The following is a 20376-nucleotide window of genomic DNA, read 5'->3' as shown; positions in this document are numbered from 1 at the left end:
AATGCTCGTGTAAATCACAACATACCTGGTCTCAATTTAAGAGTCAAGCTTTGAGGTGCAATCTGAACAATGTCAGAACTATTTTTCTGTCTGCCTACACTGAGAGGCTTATTTGTAAGTATTTCTATTTGGGAGACAGGGTTTTCGATGAAGGTTAGTTGACATCCTTTAGCTAAAAGAGTTGCTGGGGTATCACACCTTTCTCCAATTCCAGATGGATGGGTAAAATTCTAAAACAAGAAAAAAAAAACAATAAAGAGAAAAATAAGACAAATCTCCGTTTCTTTATAAGACAAAAATTTTTTTTGCTTGTTTTGCTAGTTGGGCAGCTTGCCATACTCAGTATATCATATCCCCATGTGCCTGATGTTAATTGTAGGCCTAAAATTAAGTTATAGCAGAATAACCAGAGAATTCTGCCAGTGAAATTCTGAGTAAAATTGGATTCTCCTTTTAATTATACCCAGTTGAATTCCCCTACCAGTTGTTTATTTGTTTGTGTTGCTATTTTGTTCTTAATGCTCACTTCTTTAAAGCTCTGTGCCATGACCACCAGATCCTTGAAACGGTTGATAAAGTTAATATCATTCCATGAAAATATATGCTTGGATTGACCTGTAGGCTCCTGGACTGTCTTAGCTCTCCGTGTGTCTGTTATCAAATCTGACGACAAAGAAAGCCTTTCCTGTGGGTTCTGAAAGGGCAAAGATTGTGACATCTCCCCATCTAGCTCTCTGTTCTGGCTTAACTTGTGGATACATTCATTACCCCTCTATTGAGGCCTTACTTCACTAAAGTTGACCTCTTGGGGACTGTAAACTCAGTGTCTGAAAGTATTCCAGTTCAAGGTCTTTGGAACTTTTCTCCAAGATTTGGAAGTGGAGAAGGGAAGCAAAGAGAATATGGTGTAAAAGACTACTTTTTTGTGTAGGACTCAGGAGTTTCCCAGGCCCCTTCTGATCCACTTGGTAACAGGAGGCAGTGAGATGATGTTTCCAGGCTAGAAACAACCTTGCAACATTGACCCAGATGGAGTTGAGAGATAATTACCTGTCTTACCCCACAGCACAGCTGCTCTAGAGCTACTGAAGTTCTAGGCAACGTCAAATTTGAGGCTCATGGACTGTCATGCTTGGAAAGAAGCAAACCAAGGCTCATAGGGTTTTCCTCATCTCTTAGAATTCTAACCCACTCTAGCTATTTCACCAACTAGAAAGGTTACATTTCTTCTGAAATTGATTTTTTAGAATTCGTTATTTGTCAGTGAGGCCTGGTACATATTTGAGGCCCTAGACTAAGCATAGCAAACGCTGTAACTCCCCATGCTACATCCAAGGCGAACAGTGGCTTGACAAGGCCTCAGAACGCTTCTCAACACAATATCGCTGCCAACACCTATAACCACAGTGTTGGCCAAAGTGTCAGAGGTGGTGTTAACCATAGAACCTATTTTTTTTTTTTTCCAATCTACTCTAAACAGAAGCCTCGTGTACTGTTTGCTTCAGTTGTCTCAACTGATGTAACTACTTCTCCTGTTAGAGTGTGTTCAGAATACTCTGCCTTTGAAAATTGACAATAATGTGACTAACAAGTGTCATGCACAAGTAAAGCTATTCAGGAGTGACTTAAGAAGCCCCCTTTAATGAGTGCTAAAATAATACATTTAAATAAAAATCTACAGGTAGGCGTATTGTTAGACTGATTTGTCGTTGTGGGTCTCTGGCATGAAATTAACACCATCTTCTTCAGAGAGTCAATATAAAAAAATGTGGGTTTTCCTCTTTGTATATTCTCAAAACTGCTTTTGATATATGAGTTTACAAAAAGCATAACTCCCTCACATGTGTATGTATGTCCCATCAGTCAGAACAGTAGTGGGGGAGTGAGCTGGGTCTGTGCTCTGTGTCTGTGAGGCTTTCCTCCATGGTATACACTCAACTTGGAATTTGAGATTTAGTAATTATAGCCTACTCCTGAGCCAGGCACTCAGGTTTGTTCCCCTTTGAGCATACTACTCAGTTCTTGCTGAACTTGGCGTTTGTATGCTTTGATTTGTGTTCAGATTCTTTTTGTGAGATTCAGTAGAGAATTGTTTTAAATCCAGGAAGAGTTAAGACAGCTCAGGAATCATTTACAGATGGCTCTAAGGTGTCACAGGAGGCAGTGACTTAGGATTCCTTGTTACATGTGCCCCCACCCCCTTATACTACTTTTACATAGTTTTCCGTTTGATCAGATAAGGAATGTCTCTTTCGGGCTTTGTCATCAGTGTGGTACAGAGTCACCAAGCTCATGAAAGCTTAATTTTTAGAAGAGCTGGATACTGTCTGAATACTCAAATTTGCCCCAAACCTGGAAGACATCTCTTAGAACCCGGCGGTGGCTCCAAATGGATCCTTAGACAGAGTGCAACTATGCTATTGAAGTTAAATGTATGTTTAACTTTAGAAAATATCCTCTCCGTGATCTCTGATTACTCAGAGCCTTGGCATTTGACATGTAACCGGTTAGAAGCGACTTTAAAATAAGAGGAGGGATCAGGTTAATAAAAGATCCCGAGTTAGGTATTTTTCACAATGATTTGACATTCACTACTTCCGCAAATTGTTTCCGAGAGTAATCACGTGAATGACACTGTGATCTACTAATGCTTACATTTTTCTTTCCTGATTTGTTTCGCTCCTATACCCCACAGAAAGCAGAAAACTATCAGAATAATCATCGATGGAATCCGCAGGAAGTATAACTGCAGTTTTTATAAACACGATGAGGTCATTTGTTTTACCTCCTGAGAACACCAGGCACACTGAGGTCCAATGAGTAAGCAGTCTTCACAGGTTTCTGCACCTCCCATAGCACAGCCACCTGTGTTTAAACCCAGCAAGACACAAGGGATTCAGCACACTTTCGGTCACTCCACTTACGAGAAAGAAGTATGGCTCTTAAAATACATGAATGAAACAACATCAAAGTCAATTTTAGTCTTCAAAGATCAGTCCTTGAAATTTTGGCAGCTCGTTAAAAAGTTCATATTTTACATCCATCACATTGAGAACACTTATGTCTTTTTAGCCAAAATGATCATTCTTTTTTTTTTCTTGAAATATAAAACTATCTCAGCTTTCACAAACTTAGAATCATTCAATTTATTAGCCTCATTCACTATCATCCACTTTAATTTTTAGAAATTATTTGCAACCATTAAAGAATGCTTCTCTCTTAAATGTGTTATTTTTTTATTCTTAAAATAAGGTCTTCTTTTTCAAGATTATTACTCTTAAGCAGAAGACCTTGTACAATAGAATAGCTAGAAAAGTTACCAAGATGGTTGTCACGAAGGTATTAAGGAGCCCTATTGTGTAGAAAAGCTGTTTAATTCTCCTCATTAAGATGCCCACGCAACCTTTGTATTTATTTACCTGAAGCCTAGAGCATTTGCTGTGGGAACAGCCCTGCCTCCGCCTGTAATTTGTTAGTGTTCCTTCAATGGCAACGAGCAAACGAACAGATCAAATAAAAAATGACTTCAGATCTAGTTTCTGAACCAAATGACAGGTTTGTCAAGCATACCGCGAAAGCAACATATCGGAGAGCTTAGGTCTTACCTTGTACGTGATTGTTCCTTCCTAGAAATAGAAAGAACAGGCAAAGCAGTTCAATCCCCATTCGTTTCAGTTCTCGCTGTGCAGACAGATTGAAAAATGAATTACCTTCAACATTACAAGACCAAAGCTGAACATCGTTAAAGTCTTTCTTTTCTTGAGGTGTAAAATTTTAAATACTACTTACGCTGCTTTGAAAAGAAACTTGAGATGTAAATTTAAAAGTTTTCATTAAGACTGAAATGAAAACAGGCTACCTGGACAGGTAAAGAAGGAAAGCTGTGTTTAAAAGCAACTTCAACATGATTTACTTCCTTGTTCTCCTTATAAGGAAGGCAGGTGTACGTACAATCACCAAGAAGGTGGGGAAATTCATTCAGCAGAAATTTTTGTATAAATTCTCTCAGTCTCTCTGCACCCTAGAGAAAGTTAATATCTTTAGTGAAATAGTAATCAATGAAATGTCAAAAGAGCAATGGAGCTAGAATCTAAAGTTTTTCCTAAAATAGTTTTAATTTAATGGCAACAGTAAAGGTGATACATAAAATACAAGGCTATAACTTCTATGTAAGAAGGGTTTTAAAAATAAGCTAAAGGCAGATACCTGAGATTTTTGTATTCCATTGTTAAATCCTTTGCAGAAAATTGAAATGAACTCTGAAAAATAAAATTCATTTTACAGTCAAACTAGAAGGCAGACTAGGGAAAGCAAAACACTGCTCCTTTGTTTTTCATATTGGATGAAAGATATTTTTTCATGAGTATAGAATTCTTTTTTTTAAGTTTATTTATTTTGAAAGAGAGAGGACACAAGTAGGGGATTGGCAGAGAGAGAAGAGAGAGAGGGAATCCCAAGCAGGCTCCATTCTGTCAGCACAGGGCCTGACACGGGGCTCAAACACAAACTGTGAGATCATGACCTGAGCTGGTATCAACAGCCAGACACTTAAACAACTGAACCACCCAGGAGCCCCCTCAGCATAGAATTCTCAATTAAAAAGTGTTATTGGAAATAAATATAATATACGAAAATGAAATTAGACCCAGAATAGATAATTTCACAACAACAGCAATGGACACAGAAATGGTGGTGCCTAGGATTCAGCATCCCTTTGGATAGGGACCAACGGCTCTTCTTTCTGTCCCAGCCTCTAACTCGCCACTTAGCCCATAGCAGGTATTTACTTGTTAAAAGAAACAGTGACCAATTTAAAATATATACAATCTATGGCTAAATTCATGTGGTCGATTGCCTATTTTCCCAATGTATTCAGGAGAGTGTTTGGGGATTTGTAAAAACTGAAAACCGGTAAGAATCAAATATTCGCTTTGTTACTCTCTAAACTCTCTGACCTTGGACAGGCTTCTTTGTGGCTGGGCCTATGTCCTGGGAGATTATCCTTTAAAGGTGTATTTCTAGACAAGCATGCGAATTCTGTGGAGAGAGGAAAAGCTAATTATAGACTGCTCAGGTTCTTCTCGGAAGGCTGTGTTCAATTTTGAACTCCATCATACACAAGAACATGAAAGAACATGGCAAGAATCCTGTAGAGAGAAACTAGAATTATTAAAAAGCTGAAAGATATACCTTTTGGGAGAAAAATACAGTTGTACAAAATCAGTCGATTTATAAAAGCTTGAAGAAGAAATATTTGAGGCATAAAATATCTGTGTCCTTGATATTGTCTCCATATTTGTACTTAGTATTAGCAGTCATTCATTCATTCATTCCTTCAGCAAATATTTATTGAACATCTACTCTGTGCCAGATATTGTTCTAGAAGCAGAGGATATGTCAGTGAACAAAAGCAAGTTCTTGACTCATGAAGCATATAGTCTAAGCTGCTTCTTAAAATCAGGCAATAATGAAGTTGACTAAAAATGACAAAGCTGGGTAAAAGGAAAGAGGGGTAGAGAGGGTATGTTATTTTATTTAGGATAATCAGGGAAGAGTTTTCTGCTCAGCTGACATCTGACAGAGCCCTAAATGACTTCGGCAACCAAATGCAAACGCCTTGAGACAGCCTCGTGCTCAGCATTGTCAAAGACAGTGAGAACAAAAATGGACAAGAAGTGTAGGAAATGAGGTCAGATTTAGAGGCAGAGGCCAGAGTGCATGTAGTCTCGACCTTGAACTTTATTCTAAATGTGTTTGCAAGGTCATCGGAAGGTCGAAAGCAGAATAATATTATTTGATTTGCATTTAAAAAGAATTACTCTGGCTGCCATGGAGGTCATAATGTATGGGGGAAGATTAGAAGGCAAGAGGCTGATTAGAAATGTATGGCAATTGTTGAGGACAGAGACAAAATGATTGAAACTAGGGTGTTGATGATATAGGAGGACAGTGGTAGGCGGATACAGGTTATAATTTGAAAACAGAATAAGGCTTATGGAATATTGGTGTGCATATGGAAGAGAGATTTTTGGCCTGAGCAACTGAATATATAATACTCTTTCCTAAGAAGGGTTACCCTGGGTAAAGATCAGGTTTCACATGGTGGAGGATGGAACTAAAAAATATGTTATGCTTGAGACCTCTAGAAGATAACCAAGTGAAGACGACACATAGGCAGCTTGGTATCTGAGTCTGGGAGTGGGGGTGGTTTTGAAGTGTGAACTGTAAATTTGAGATCATCAACGTGGATTTAAGCTGAATTAGATCCCAAGCAAGGGAAGGTAGATAAGGAAGAGCTCTGAGAACTAAACCCTGGGGCCTGCAAATAGCTAGGGGTCTGGAGCAGAAGGATCCAGTAAAGGAAGCTGCTATCTAAAAAACACTCCTCTAGCTAAACAGGAACTTCTTTCCTGGAAGACCATTCTCCAAGTATCTCCCACATTTGTGTCTATCTTGCGAGCAGAGGCACTGACTGCTTTTGTTCTGGATTATCTTTTCAAGGGTGTTTGCAAAGTGAATTGCCTTTGAAGGTAGAGATACTGTCTGTCTGTAGGACAAAGAGCAAATTGCTTCCAGCTTTGGAAGACAGAGATGAGTCACCCTCAGAATAGGAGCAAGCATGCTTATTGCCCATTATAAAGGATTCAGTTTCCCTAAGCTTGGGGCTCCTCTCTTGTAACACAGGCATTCACATGAGCAGGTGCCACTTCTTCCCCTTTGTGTCACCTCCTGGGAATTGGCCTTGGGGAACTGGTAAAAAGAAAGTGCTGTTCCTCTGGTCATTGCTATTGCTGTGAATAACATAGTCCATTATCTCTGACCTAGGCACCTCATGTGTCTGTCAGCACCCATGGATCTGTGATAAGCTAACTTGTTAGCTTGCAAGGAAAATCTCAAGTCCTTCACAGTTCTTGACAATTTTCTACTTGAAATCCACCTTTACCTATAGACTAAACATGCAATTGTCAAATCTCATTTTTTAAAAAAAATTTTTTTTAACGTTTTTTGAGAGAGAGAGAGAGACAGAGTATGAGAGGAGGAGGGGCAGAGAGAGGGAGACAGAATCTGAAGCAGGCTTCAGGCTTTGAGCTGTCAGTGCAGAGCCCGATGCAGGACTCATGGACCACGAGATCATGACCTGAACCAGTCGAACCCTTAACCGACTGAGCCACCCAGGTGCCCCTGTCAAATCTCATTTTGAAAGATAATCTTACACCCCAAAAGACTGCCTAAAATACCTTGGACTGACCAGTGCCGCCCCAGTCATTGAGCAGTCTGTGTACCCACTGACCTCCCTGGCAACCACCATCAGGTACTTTGGACGAGCTGGGATCAAGGATACCTGCACAACCCTGGATGTGACCACTCCCTAGAAAGTTTTCTCTAAGGATCTAGCCACCACCAAAAATCTACCTCTCCCAGCCTGTCTTGCAGTTAAGAGAATTCCAGTGACTAACTCATGCCAATGGAATATGAGTGAGAGTGGCTTACACCAGGTCCAGGCCATCTTCATGCCCCTCTGCCAACTGGATGCGGGCAGCTGCAGCAAGGTCCTAGGGAAATTCCAGACACTGAGTTCGACCCTGTGCTTAAATTGAGGACCCTGTACCATCCCATGTATAGACTTCCATCCCAGTTCTTAAAGTCATAATTGCACTGCTTTATCTATCCTGTCTCCGATTGCAACCCCTCAATGTTAATTCCCTCCCCTACTTCCAAGCCTTTGCACATTCCTTTGTGCTGCGTGGAGGCCCCTGCCTTCATCTCATTCCTCTCACTGGCTAACCCAGCTCACTGCCAGGTCTCAGCGCAGACATCAGTACCCACAGGAGGACCTTCATGGTCTCTCCAGACCTCTGTGTGCAGACTTTCTCTAGGACAGCCCTGTTCACTCTGCTTGTAATTGCCTAATACTTGCTTCTCGTGCCCACTAGGCTGGGAGCTCCTTTAAGGCACTTGCTTATTCAACAAGTATTTATTGAATTCTTCCTCCATAACAGGCAGGGACTGTGTCTTAATCTTTATATTCCCAGCAAACAGCATAATGCCTAGTACTTTGTAGGTAGTCAGTTAATATTTATCAAGTAAATGAATGAATTTTATATCTTCATTGTCAAGAATTTCCCCTGTTATAAAGCAGGTACTCTATGGATATTGAGTAAATTGATAAGTAAATGAATGAGTGCTTTTTGGAAACTACATAATATAATTAGGAGAGGGAAAAGGTGTCCCCTGCTTGGGTGGTGATGAAAGTTGACAGAAAGCTTAAAAGGCAAGGTGGAAAAAATACTTTAGAGAAAATATAAAGCATAACAATACTACAAGAAAACATCCATCCACTCTGTTTTTACCTGGGCACCACTCTAGATAATTTGTAACAGGCTATAAGGCATAGAGAAAACATTCTTGCTTCCTGAAGATGTGGTGCCTGGTGCCTTCTCCTGGAAAGTACCTGCCCTCTGTACCCCTATAGATGGAAGTGGCCCTCATTGTTCCATGAGCTAACCAGCACCCCATGAGGTATCCTAAATGAAAACAGTGTCCCCTTAGCCAAGCCACTCAGATTAATTACTTCTGTTCCTTTATATATGAATTTGAACTAGAAAACACAGACTAAAAAATCAAGGATTTGGCACTAAGGCTGAAGCTGAAGCTAGCAGGGAGAAGATATCCGGTTAGAGGGAAAATGATGCTTCAGGAGTGAATCAATGTCTAGAGGAACTGACAGCTACAAGAAGGTAAAAGAGGAAGAAGCCCGAGGTAGAGGAAAGCCATAATGAGCAGAAGATGAAGTGGTGGGTTGAGAGTATCAGAGTCAAAGCAGCAGAGAAGGGCCCCTGTACCACATGAAGAGGACACTAGAGTCAGGTCCGCAAACTCACTCTGTCAAGGAGGAAGCATGGCACAGGCTGAGAATTGCTATGGATCCCACATGCCCGTGCAGATCAAATGTCTCTGAGGCTTGGTCTTCCTGGGTTTCACAAGATCCTGTCTCTTTTAGGGCACTGTGTATTCTTACAACCAATTCCCATCACTTGTAGGGTGTCCAAGGAGTCTGTATATTCTTTAAAATCAAGAGATCCTGTCACATCATGTAAAATTTGAACAGAATTATACTTTCCTGATTGCTCAGAGTCCTGCCTGGGGCTCTCACTCTGAGGGTCTGACCTTCTTCAAAGGATCTGAGCCAGGGGGGCAGGGGAAGTAACACAGCTCAGCTCTTACACTCTGCCCTTCAACTAGCCTTTCCTTCTGAGATTCAGAAATGGGCTGAGTTCAGCAGAGCCCTAACTTCAGGAAGCCATGTGAACCCATCTGACTCACTATAATTGGCTTGGGTCTCTCCAGACGCAGCCAGTCACCCATATTAGAGAATGACAATCTAGGGCTCAGTTGGGCCAGCCTCCAGGCACCTCAAAACACTCCTGAGTAAGCCTGGGTGGCATCCAATTCAAACTCTGGGGACCTTAGTGAGGACTGCTAGCTCTTGGGATGCACTACCTGCTTTATTTCAAGTACCAGTGACAAGTCCACCTGTAGTTGTCTTTCCAAGAAAATGTTTCACAGTGAGTAGAAGACAGAAGAAAGAAGACAGTGGAAATGGATGCTTTGTCTTAGGGTCTGACCCTGATGCATTTATGTATGTGACACACTGCAGGGTAGGCCTTCTGCGGCACGCTATGGCTGACTTGTGGATGTGTGTAATTCAGGGAGTGCAGAATCTGGAAGTGGATATGTTTGTCTCATATTCAAGACTTTCAGAAAAATTCTTTTAAAGAAGGATATGGAATAGTTTCCTGTCATCTTAGTGAATAATGCCCACGGTATATTAAGTGCTAGTGAAATTTTTTGTGGCCTAGGTCTTACATTCTAGTCTGGAGTTTACTTTTTCTCTTGTGATAAAATATACATAACATAAAATTTATCACTGTAACCATTCTTAACTGTATAATTCATTGGCATTAAATATGTTCACATTGTTGTGACTTTCACCAGTATCCATCTCCAGAATTTTTATCATCCCAAACCAAAATTTTGTACCCACTAAACAATAACTTGCTGTGTCCTTGGCCCCTGTCAACCACAACTCATTCTTTCTATCTCTATGAATTAGACTATTCTAAGGAATTCACATAAGTAGAATCATACAATAAAGTCTCTTGGGGTGCCTGGGTGGCTCAGTCGGTTAAGCGGCCGACTTCGGCTCAGGTCATGATCTTGCGGTCCGTGAGTTCAAGCCCCGCGTCAGGCTCTGTGCTGACAGCTCAGAGCCTGGAGCCTGCTTCAGATTCTGTGTCTCCCTCTCTCTGACCCTCCCCCATTCATGCTCTGTCTCTCTCTGTCTCAAAAATAAATAAACGTTAAAAAAAAAAATTTTAAGGTCTCTTATATGTGACTTATTTCACTTAGCATAATGTTGGCTCATCCACATTGTAGATGTTTTAGAATATCATTCCTTTTTCAGAAATAGTATTCCACTGCGTGGATAAAGCACATTTTGTTTATCTCCTCGTCTGTCCGTGGCCATTTGAGTTGCTTCCACCTTTTGGCTATTGTGAATAATCCTGCTACGAACATAGGCTCTGTTTGAGTCTGGAGCTTCCTTTGTAAAGTCTACATGACACCCATGATGGGAGGAAGTCGGGTGCAGTGGGAAGAATTTACATTTTTTGTGTAGAGACCTGGGTTCAAACAGCAGCCCTGCCAGGCCCTACTGTATATCCTTGGGGATTGATCTCTGAGCACTTTAGTTTCCAGTCTGTGAAATAGTGAGAATATCCACTTTTCAAGATTATGGTGAAGATTCAATTATACCATTCTGGGATAAATCTGTATTGTGAAGGGCCCAAACATTATATGATTTGGGGTGCCGTCTTCAAGAAAAGGAATGTAAAATTGGAAATAAATTAGGTATGGAAGTGTCTATCTAGTTAAAATGAGCAAGAAAGCAAGAAAGGAAGGAAGGAAGAAAAGGAAAGAAAGAAAGAAAGAAAGAAAGAAAGAAAGAAAGAAAGAAAGAAAGAAAAGAAAAGAAAAGAAAAGAAAAGAAAAGAAAAGAAAAGAAAAGAAAAGAAAAGAAAAGAAAAGAAAAGAAAAGAAAAGAAAAGAAGCCAAACAAGCCCATGATAAACTATGCAAGACTTGGAGAATCCAGTCCCTTCCTTCATGATATCTCCTTAGGCAGTTCACCAGAAATGCTTCCTCATGGTAATCCGGCTTCCCCGTCCGCACTTGGAGCCACCTGCAGCCCCCAGCTACTCCCAGACACCTGTACAACGTGGCACCTAGACTGAGCCTTCATTCCTTTCATGCCAAAACTCCCTCTGATTTCACTCAGGATTCATGTTTACTGTAGTTAGCTTTATTGAGTTCTTCCCATTTGCCAGGCACTGTTAAACATTTTGTTAATAATGCCTTATTTCATTCTCACAGTTCCCCTATGAAGTAGGGACTATTTTATTTCCATTTACCAAATGAGGAAACTGAGGCACGAGAAGCTCTGTAACCTGCCCAGTGTCACTGACCTGCTCAGGCAGCAGAGCCCTGGAGACAGAACGCTCCCTCCAACCTGAGCTTAGCGTCAGTAGGGAAACTGCCTCCTGATAGATAAAAGATGTTCATAGAATTGTCAAGCAGCTGTCAGCAAGAAATTAAATCCTCCAAGGAATCTTCAAGCATGTCTGCCTCTCAATCTCCACAGTTGGAGACTCTGTCTCCAGCTCTAGCTCTGTATCCAGCTGTCTTCCTTTTGGTTTGTTTTGTTGTTCATCTTGTGGGTCATTCACCACCCAAAATGAGACAGAAATGTGGTCCTGGATCACACAATCATGTTTTTATTCCTCCTCTGATTGAAGTCTGCTACAAAATCACTTAAAAACAAATGAAACAAAGCATGCTGCCCGGCCCTTCAGGGGAAGGAGACACCACTTGGGAGCCAGGCCTGGCATCGAGTCCAGAAGAGGGAGGTCACAGGCATGTCCTGTGGCCAGGAAATGACTCAGAATTAACTCCTCCTGGTCGTCCACATGCAGTCACCCTCCACCCAATTTTGGAGTTCAGTACTCAGTCACACTTAGTTAAAAGAAGATAGTTCTTACTTGGCAAATCTGATGTAAATCTTACATGTTAGGCCTGCTTGAGAAGCGTATTCACTTCAGGTTTGGGAAATTATTTTGAATTCTAAAAGAACTAGCTCCTTCTGTACTTTAGTTTGTGGAAAAAATTCCAAAGACAAGATTTTTCATGAAATATCAGTGAATCTGAGTTTATTCTGACTTGACTCAGAACTAGACTCTGTCTTTGTGCCCCTATTTTCCTATCTATGAAGTGAACGGTATGCCATGGTAAGACGTCCATTGCAAAGTGATTTACTCATTCACAGCTTGCAAAACCATTAAATATTTTTTTTCTTTTCTTTTTAAAAGATAATTCAAGTGGTCTATCCAGAGGTTAGGATTCCTTGGTTTTAAGCAAATATTTTTTTTTTTTCTGATGAGCACCATCACTTATATATGGGGCTGCAATGGGCAGCAGCATTACTGGTAAAAACTGGTTCTGATTTATTCATTCATTCATTCATTCATTCATTTACTCACTCATTCAGCAGATACCTGTTGAGATCCTACTATGTCCCAAGCACTGTTCTGGGAATACAACATTGATTAAAACTGACAAAGTCTCTCCCTTATGGAGCTTACATTCCTTGAAGAGATGGACAATAAACCCACAAACAAATAAAGATGCCAGGCAGTGACACATGCTAAGAAAAGTAAAGGATAGTAAGAGGTCAGAAAATGGCCAAGGTGGGGTAGCCAGAAAAGCTTCTGATAAGGTGGCGTTAAACAAGACCCTGGAAGTCAAGGAGGGAGACACATGGCTCTCTGGAAGAAGATCAACTATAAGGTTTTAGGCAGCACTATTTGGGAATAGACAAGGTGGCTGGTGAAATTAGGTTGGACAGAGTGAATGACCATGAGGAGGTAATAGGGGACAGGCCAGAGAGGCAAGGGGAAGTAGGGAGCTCATTAGGAGAGTCTTGTTGGCCATGGGCAGGACTCTGGATTTGTATTCTGAGAGAGAAAGAAAATTTTTATGGGGTTTTGGTGGGACATGATGTAGCTAATGTTTTAATGTTTTGAAGGGATCACTCTGATCAGACAAAGATGGAAGCGGGGAGACCTATCAGAGGCTATTTTAGTAGTTGTGACCAGAGATGTTGAAAGCTCAGACAAGGAAGGTAGAAAGAAGTGGTTAGATTCTGGACATACTTCCAAAATAGGCAGGATTTACAAATGGACCTTGTGTAGGGAAGGAGAGAAATCAAGGACTCAAGGAAGACTCTAAGAATAACGGAGGTCTCCACTTGATAACCCCACCATCACCAACAGGTTTTTCCAGACATGTCATAGAGACATTGGATAATGTCAGCCCACAGTAAGAGTCATGGTCAGTTCTAGTTGGCTCTGATAACCTGTGGAGTCACGTGGAATCATAACTGTGCAAAAGGTGTTCTTGGCAGAACAGGCAGGGTCAGAACTATGCAGGCAGGTGCTCCATGGTGAGACTGTCAACATACTTGTGTTGTTAATATTCTTTTAGTCCACTGAAAGTCTGATTAGCTGATGTCTCTGTTCTTGAATTCTTCATGACTTGGCATTTGGGGAGCAAAAGAAAACCTGGAAAATCCCCATGGCCCCACAGTCCTCTCTAGCTGCACAGGTAGATGATTGGGGTGACTTTCAATACCAAGAGTCTGCCCTAATAGATTTTTAAAAATGCATTTCTCATTAGGCCACTGTGAGAGGGCAGGTGAGCTGGGCATTTTTAATTAAAACAAGATCTTGCAAAGTGGAAGGATTTCAGACTTTTTTCCTTAAAGATGCAATTTAGGGGCACCTAGGTGGCTCAATTAGTTAAGCATCCAACTCTTGGTTTCGGCTCAGGTCATGATCTCACAGTTGGTGAGTTTGAGTTCTGCATCAGGCTTTGTGCTAACAGTGAGTGTGGAGCCTGTTTGGGATACTCTCTCTCTCTCTCTCTCTCTCTCTCTCTCTCTCTCTCACTCTCTCTCTCTCTCTCCCTCTCTCTGTGCCCCACCCCTGCTCGTGCTCTCTCTCTATCTCAAAATAAATAAATTAACTTAAAAAAAAATGCAATTTATTAGCTGCAACAGTAGAGATGGTTTTTACTTATTATTATTATTATTATTATTATTATTATTATTAAAGTAGGCTTCACGTCCAGTGCAGAGCCCAATGCAAGGCTTGAACTCAAGACCCTGAGTTGACATCAAGAGTCAGACACTTGGGGCACCTGCGTGGCTCAGTCAGGTAAGTGTCCAACTCTTGGTTTTGGCTCAGTTCATGATGTCACAGTTTCATGAGGTCAGGCCCTGCATCGGGCTTTGTGCTGGCAGCATGGAGCCTGCTTGGGATTCTCTCTCTCCCTCTCTCTGCCCCTCCCCCACTCACACTGTCTCTTTCTCTCTCAAATAAAACATAACTTAAAAAAAAAAGAGTCTGGTACTTAACCAACTGAGCCACTCAGGCACCCCAAGGTTTTGTTTTTGTTTTTGTTTTAATGTTTTTGTTTTCTTTTTTGAGAGAGACAGAGACAGAATTCTAGTGGGTTAGGGGCAGAGAGAGACGGAGACAGAATCCGAAGCAGGCTCCAGGCTCTGAGCTGTCAGCACAGAGCCCGACTCAGGGCTCAAACTCCCGAGCTGTGAGATCATGACCTGAGCCTAAGTCGGACGCCCAACCAACTGAACCACCCCGGCGCCCCAAGGTTTTTATTTTCTAAAAAAACTGGGAGAAATGGTCACCAGCAATTACGTTTAAGGAATATCCTTGAGGAGTTCTATAGAAGGTTTATTACTTTCAACTGCCATTTTATGGACTTTTCTGATTGTTGCTGATGCCCACTCACTGAATTCTACCAGTAAGTTTAATACCCAATAAATTATTCTAACAATTATTCAAAAATCTCGTTAGCCTGGTGATGTCTCAATAATTGGAAGGGGAGAAAGAAGAAAAGCAAAATTCAGCTGGCATGTATTAATGATGGTATGTCGGATTTTTACACAGCAGAAACAATGTATCTTTATGTTGTTGGGCTTGATTGCTTTCAGACAAAATGTGCCTCCAAGGAGCTGTCAGATGTGAGGGACTTCGAGGAAGTGTGAAAACTGCCTGCCTGTCCTACAACCTGTTGTCTCAGGGCTCCTCTGGGTGCAGCTGTACTGGCAGAGAGTCCCTTCTCTAGGCCAGGTAGCCCAAGAGCGTGTACCAGGGTTTCAGGTGATGCCTAGTGCAGTGGAGGGCTCAACAGTAGTTTCAACATTTTTTTAGGTAGTGAGTAATTTTCTTCATATCAAGGAGTTCAAAATGTTAAAATTCCAACCAAAACACATATAGTGAAAGTTTTTGATAGAAGAAAATTTGTGTTCGTTGCGTATGTTTGGGGAGAGTTTGCTTTTTTGTTTTTTGTTTCTTGGTTTTTTTGGCAAATATTCCTATACATTGATCGAATTAGGATATCTGGAGCATTAATAGCTCAAATGCATGGAAAATGCAGTTGTTGGCTCTGGTCTCATCCAGACCTTGGTGGATTATTGGCTATTTGTTGCACAGTGTAAATTAATTTTGAAATGGTTTGGGGTCTAAACTTTAGGCAACCAAGGATTAGGAAGACAGGATTTAAATGTTAGGTCAACCAATAGAATGATTTATTTTGTTGTGTGTCACCGGAGGAAGAACACTGAATAAAGTATGACTTTAGATCATAATGTATCAATATTGTCTCCTCAAGTCTGTTCTCAAGAGAGCTGTTAATCCTTGCCGTTATGATGAAATGCTCCTATAGTTTAGTTAATACAGATGATCAAATCGCCCATATCAGAAATCGCAATGCTCATTAACCTATTAAACACTTTAAGAAGCCCCACAGTGAAGAAAATAGCTTACCTTTGCTTAACAATTAAACAAACAAATATTTGCTTAAGGAAAGTCTTTTTTCATGTATTTATTAGCATCCCTAGATCCATTTCCATCTAATAGTTTCAGAACAAGAATAGAGATATTGAAAGTTTATGAATATTTACCTAGGCTACTGTCAAGGAGATCCAGAATCAAATTTAAAAATTGTAGCCAGAAAAAAAAAATTGTAGCCAGATTTCCCAAGAAAATCCAGGTCTGAATTTGTTTCCTGTTGTATTTTGAAGGCATTATCTAATTCAAAGATCTTTCAAGATGGGTTTTCCTGAAAAAAAATTCTCTTTCTCAGAGAAGTCCAAAGGGCAAGTCCATTTAGATGGTAGTTCAGATAAGGGACTTGGGATAGTGCTGACTCAAACCTCTAAACTCAAACCCAGGCCTTGACCTTGGTTATTTAAAAAGCCCAGATATCATTGGGCTTTTTGTACTGAACGACTTAGTCTTGTCTCCCTTGTGAGACACTGCACGTTACTTCCCTATGACACAGAGGACCCCACTGCTGCTTGTGTCCGCCCTTTGCTTATTTCTTGTTAGTACAGCAGCCCGTCCTCAAACTCTCATTGGTGTACCCATCAGTCTGTCTTGACTGCAGGTCTAGAAGAGTTCTTTGGGTAGGAAGCATCGCTTTCAGGCAAGAGATTGTGCAACATTTTGTTGTTGTTGTTGTTCCTGTTGTTTTTTTCTGTCTCAGGCCCTTAAGGCTTCGGGGAAGGTCGGAAAGATCTGCTTAGATCTGGATGTCCCTCCTTGATATCATCATTCTGCTAACAAGACCCATTTCTAACAGTGGTCAGTTGTGTGTCATTCTTTAACAATAAAAATGTTGTTCCTTCATTGAGATAAGAGCCTAAGTGAATATATAAGAAATGAGTTATTTGTCTATGTTGTGAGGTGTCAAAATAGCAAAAGAGGAGTCACTGTAATTCACTCTGCTTAATTTTCCAAGAAAAGGGTAAAATGGGATATAGGTGCTTTTAAAACATGGAAGCCAATAACTTATTTTTTTTTTTTTAACACATAAGGACCATGTTTCAAAGCTTATATTTGCAAGTATTTTTTTTTCTTGTTCTCAGATAAGCAAGCTGGATCATTCATTTGAACTACATGCAGATAGTAGGAAGGTTGTCAGAAATCAGTTTGAAAATCCAAAAACCAAGAAATACCGAGATATAAGAAAGAGAACGTTCACCGATTTTATGTGGCTGAATCTAGCTTTGGAGTGAGACAAAACTAAAGTTACAATAACATTTTCAGACAACCCCACTCTAACAATATAGCATCATCTTACTTTAGAAAGAAATCATTTAACCTGTTCCATGGAACATGAAAAACAAATTACCTTGGTCTTGATAGTAATCTTAAAACAACAATAGCAAACAATCGCCCTTACAATGTACCAGGCACCGTTCTAAATCTTTTTTCACACTGTTAGGTAAGCTACTAATATTCTACCCTTTTAAAACACAATATTTAGGGGCACCTGGGTGGCTCAGTCAGTTAAATGTCCAACTTCGGCTTAGGTCATGATCTCACATGAGTGAGATCTTGCCATGAGTTCGAGCCCTGCATTGGGCTCTGTGCTGACAGGTCAGAGCCTGGAGCCTGATTCGAATTCTAGGTCTCCCTCTCTCTCTGCCCCTCCCCCACTGTGCTCTATCTCTCCCTTTCTCTCTCTCTCAAAAATAAACATTAAAAAATTAAAAATAAAAATAAACAATAATTTAATTTGATATTTTAGAACAGTTTTAGATTAATTAGTACAGAGGGTTCCCATAGGTCTCACACCCAGGCATCTCTATTATTCCCTATCAGTACATCTTAGATTAGGATGGTATATTTGTTACAGTAATAAACCCATATTGATACATTATTATCATCTAAAGTCCATACTCTATTCAGATTTCCTCAGGTTTTACTTAATGTCCTTTTTTTATTCAAGAATCCAATACAGGAAACCACATTACACCTGTTGTCATATTTCCTTAGGCTCCTCTTGAATTCTCCCCATTATACGAAAGAAAAAACCAAACCAAAAACAAACGCTGCACAGAGAGAGGTTAAATAACTTGCCCGTGGTCTCATAGTTACTAAGTGGAAAAGTTGGCCTCAAATCCAAGCAGTCTGATTCCGGCATGGGATTCACCTTTGTACTGAATTATTGTTGCTCTAATAGTATTATTTCAACTTGAATTACTTACATGACGTGTCTGGTCAGGCAGCAGAGTGGTGAATGTACCTGACCCAGGTCCTACTTAGTGTTCTCTTCGGTCTGAATCATCTCCTCTTCTTATAAGGACAATTATAATTGGATTTAGGGCCCACCCAAATAGTCCAGGATGATCGTCTCAAGATCTCCTTAATTTCTCTGCAAATCTCTTTTCTAAACAAGATCACATTCACAGGTTCTGGGTAGACATATCTTCTGCTACGGCCACGTTCAACCCACTACAGGGGCTAATAATGCACACAGGGCTGTTGTGAGGTACTTGATACATGGTAGGCATACATTAAAAATAATAGCCATTGTATCATTCTTTTATACAGCATGAGGCCCCGGATACAAAAGTGTTAAGTTGGGTAAATGTCTCAACTGAAATAAATGCATTCATCTGTATCTAGTTTGCAACTATTATTAACCTTAACGATTGCTTTATATTATGGTTGTCTTAGTTCCTAACACTCGGTCCTGCCAGGAACTTCACAAGGTTGTGTGAATTGAGCCTTCTTTCTTTACTAGGTGGTAGGGGTGGGGGACACCCTCAATCAACACTTTCAGCTAATGACTTTTGTCAGAAACACAAAAGGGCTTCAGGCTTACAAATAATTTCCTCATCAAGAGTATTATGACCCAGAGTCTTGATGAATGAATTTCCTGTCCGTTGCCCATGCTGATGGATATGCAACAGAAAAAAACAGCTGGGCAGCCTCAGCTGCTTCTCTGCCCTTTGGCTACCCTCTGTGGTCACTAGATGTGGCAGCCCCATTTCCTGATCTGGATCTTTATTTCAGGGATGGAGTTAGGGCTCACTGCTGAGTTTTCAACACCCATCCCACTTCACCCCCACTCCTCTGCATTGCTGTTCCACCCCTTCCCCGTGCTGTCTCTTGCAGTCACTTCCCTCTGAGTTGGCTTCTGTGAAACTCCTTCTGCATTGGTCAGAGCCACAGAGTCTCAGAATGTTAGGGCAGAAAGGACCTTTAGACAGCCAAATCCAATCTCCCTCTATTGTTTCCCCAACGCTGTCTTTATATAGTCAGCCAATGCACTGAACATCTACTCTGGGTGACACGTGATGCTAGGTGCTAGTTATGGTGAGCCAGCTCAATGGAAAGCTTCCCAGAATGACAGCGGGTCACCTCCATGCTGCCTGAGTAGGTGTCCATATAATCTCTGATACCTTATGTTTTACTTAGAAGCAATCCTTTAATATACATGTTCTTAACCTGAGGTCTACCTACTAACAGAACTTGGGGAGGAGGGTCTGTGGCCTTGGAATGGGAAAATAATTATACCAATCTCAGATTAAAATGAAACATTTCCTTCCATTATAAATGCAGAAAACAAACCACTGTCATATTAGCAGTACCCGTTAACTCTCACCAGGAGAAATTGCACATATTTTTCATATCACTTTATATTCGTGGCAGATATTTCAAAATGTTGTCAACACTTATCATTGTGTCAAAATCATAGTAGTCATTAGACCTGCCTCTGAGCGTTGTTATTTAAAGTGTTAATAAAGAAGTACGTGTGTTACTGTAACATAAATTTGTTTTTCAGTACTTTGATAGCCATGTTTCAATCTAATTGGCTATATTTTAGGAATTTTAAAACATTTTCCCTGCAAAGGGATCCGTAGGCTTCATTAGATTGCCAAAGGGGTCCATGGCATACAAAAAAGGTTCAGAACCCGTAAGTGAGGAAAGGCAATAATAGACCTGCAAGCTAAAAAGACTCTAGACCTTCCAAAACCCACTGAAATTTTCTTCATCTTTTTATCCCTGTAATGAGATTGAGACATCAGATATACAGATGTAGGCCACCTAACTGTTCCTGGATCACTCAAATGTACAAGTTGGCCCTGTGCAAGGTAAAACGAGCATGATTTGGGGTTTCCAAAATAAGATCTAGTACTGGGGAGTTATGTGGTCAGGTTTTGACTACACTGATGTTCTTTAGGCCAATGCTTCCAAATTTCTCTGAATCCCAAAGTTAAGAAAGACTCTGAGTGTTGAGAAGGACCAGAGAGGATTCCCAGCGATGAATCCAGAGTTAAAAAGTTCTTAAAGAAAGGTTTAGGCAAATAATTAATACATTGAGTTAGGTGTAGGTCATAAATTCAACTTTTATTCAACCTATACTTCTTTTAACCCTCATTTA

General features: G+C 40.6%; 1 protein-coding gene across 4 annotated transcripts in view; it reads right to left on the bottom strand.

The window, feature by feature from the left end:
* The window catches only part of ITGB6 (integrin subunit beta 6), a 132711-nt gene that overhangs the window by 72886 nt on the left and 39449 nt on the right, over window positions 1-20376 (bottom strand). The window contains exons 2-7 of one of the 4 annotated variants that reach the window (XM_058715177.1): window positions 4956-5037; window positions 4207-4259; window positions 3790-3859; window positions 3606-3681; window positions 2786-2865; window positions 26-230 (exon numbers count right to left, since the gene is read on the bottom strand). In XM_058715177.1, coding sequence (XP_058571160.1) covers window positions 26-230; window positions 2786-2865; window positions 3606-3681; window positions 3790-3834 — 406 coding nt within the window. In that variant the 5' untranslated portion in view covers window positions 3835-3859; window positions 4207-4259; window positions 4956-5037. Of the gene's footprint in view, window positions 1-25; window positions 231-2785; window positions 2866-3605; window positions 3682-3789; window positions 4100-4206; window positions 4260-4955; window positions 5038-20376 lie in introns of those variants that run through there. The other 3 variants (XM_058715178.1, XM_058715176.1, XM_058715179.1) reach the window with 3 other exon arrangements.

The sequence above is a fragment of the Neofelis nebulosa genome, chromosome 2 (genome assembly GCF_028018385.1).
Source record: "Neofelis nebulosa isolate mNeoNeb1 chromosome 2, mNeoNeb1.pri, whole genome shotgun sequence".
In the NCBI taxonomy this organism is placed as follows: Eukaryota; Metazoa; Chordata; class Mammalia; order Carnivora; family Felidae; genus Neofelis; species Neofelis nebulosa.
The sequence above is the reverse complement of the archived record's forward strand: the minus strand, read 5'-3'. Positions and strand labels throughout refer to the sequence as shown.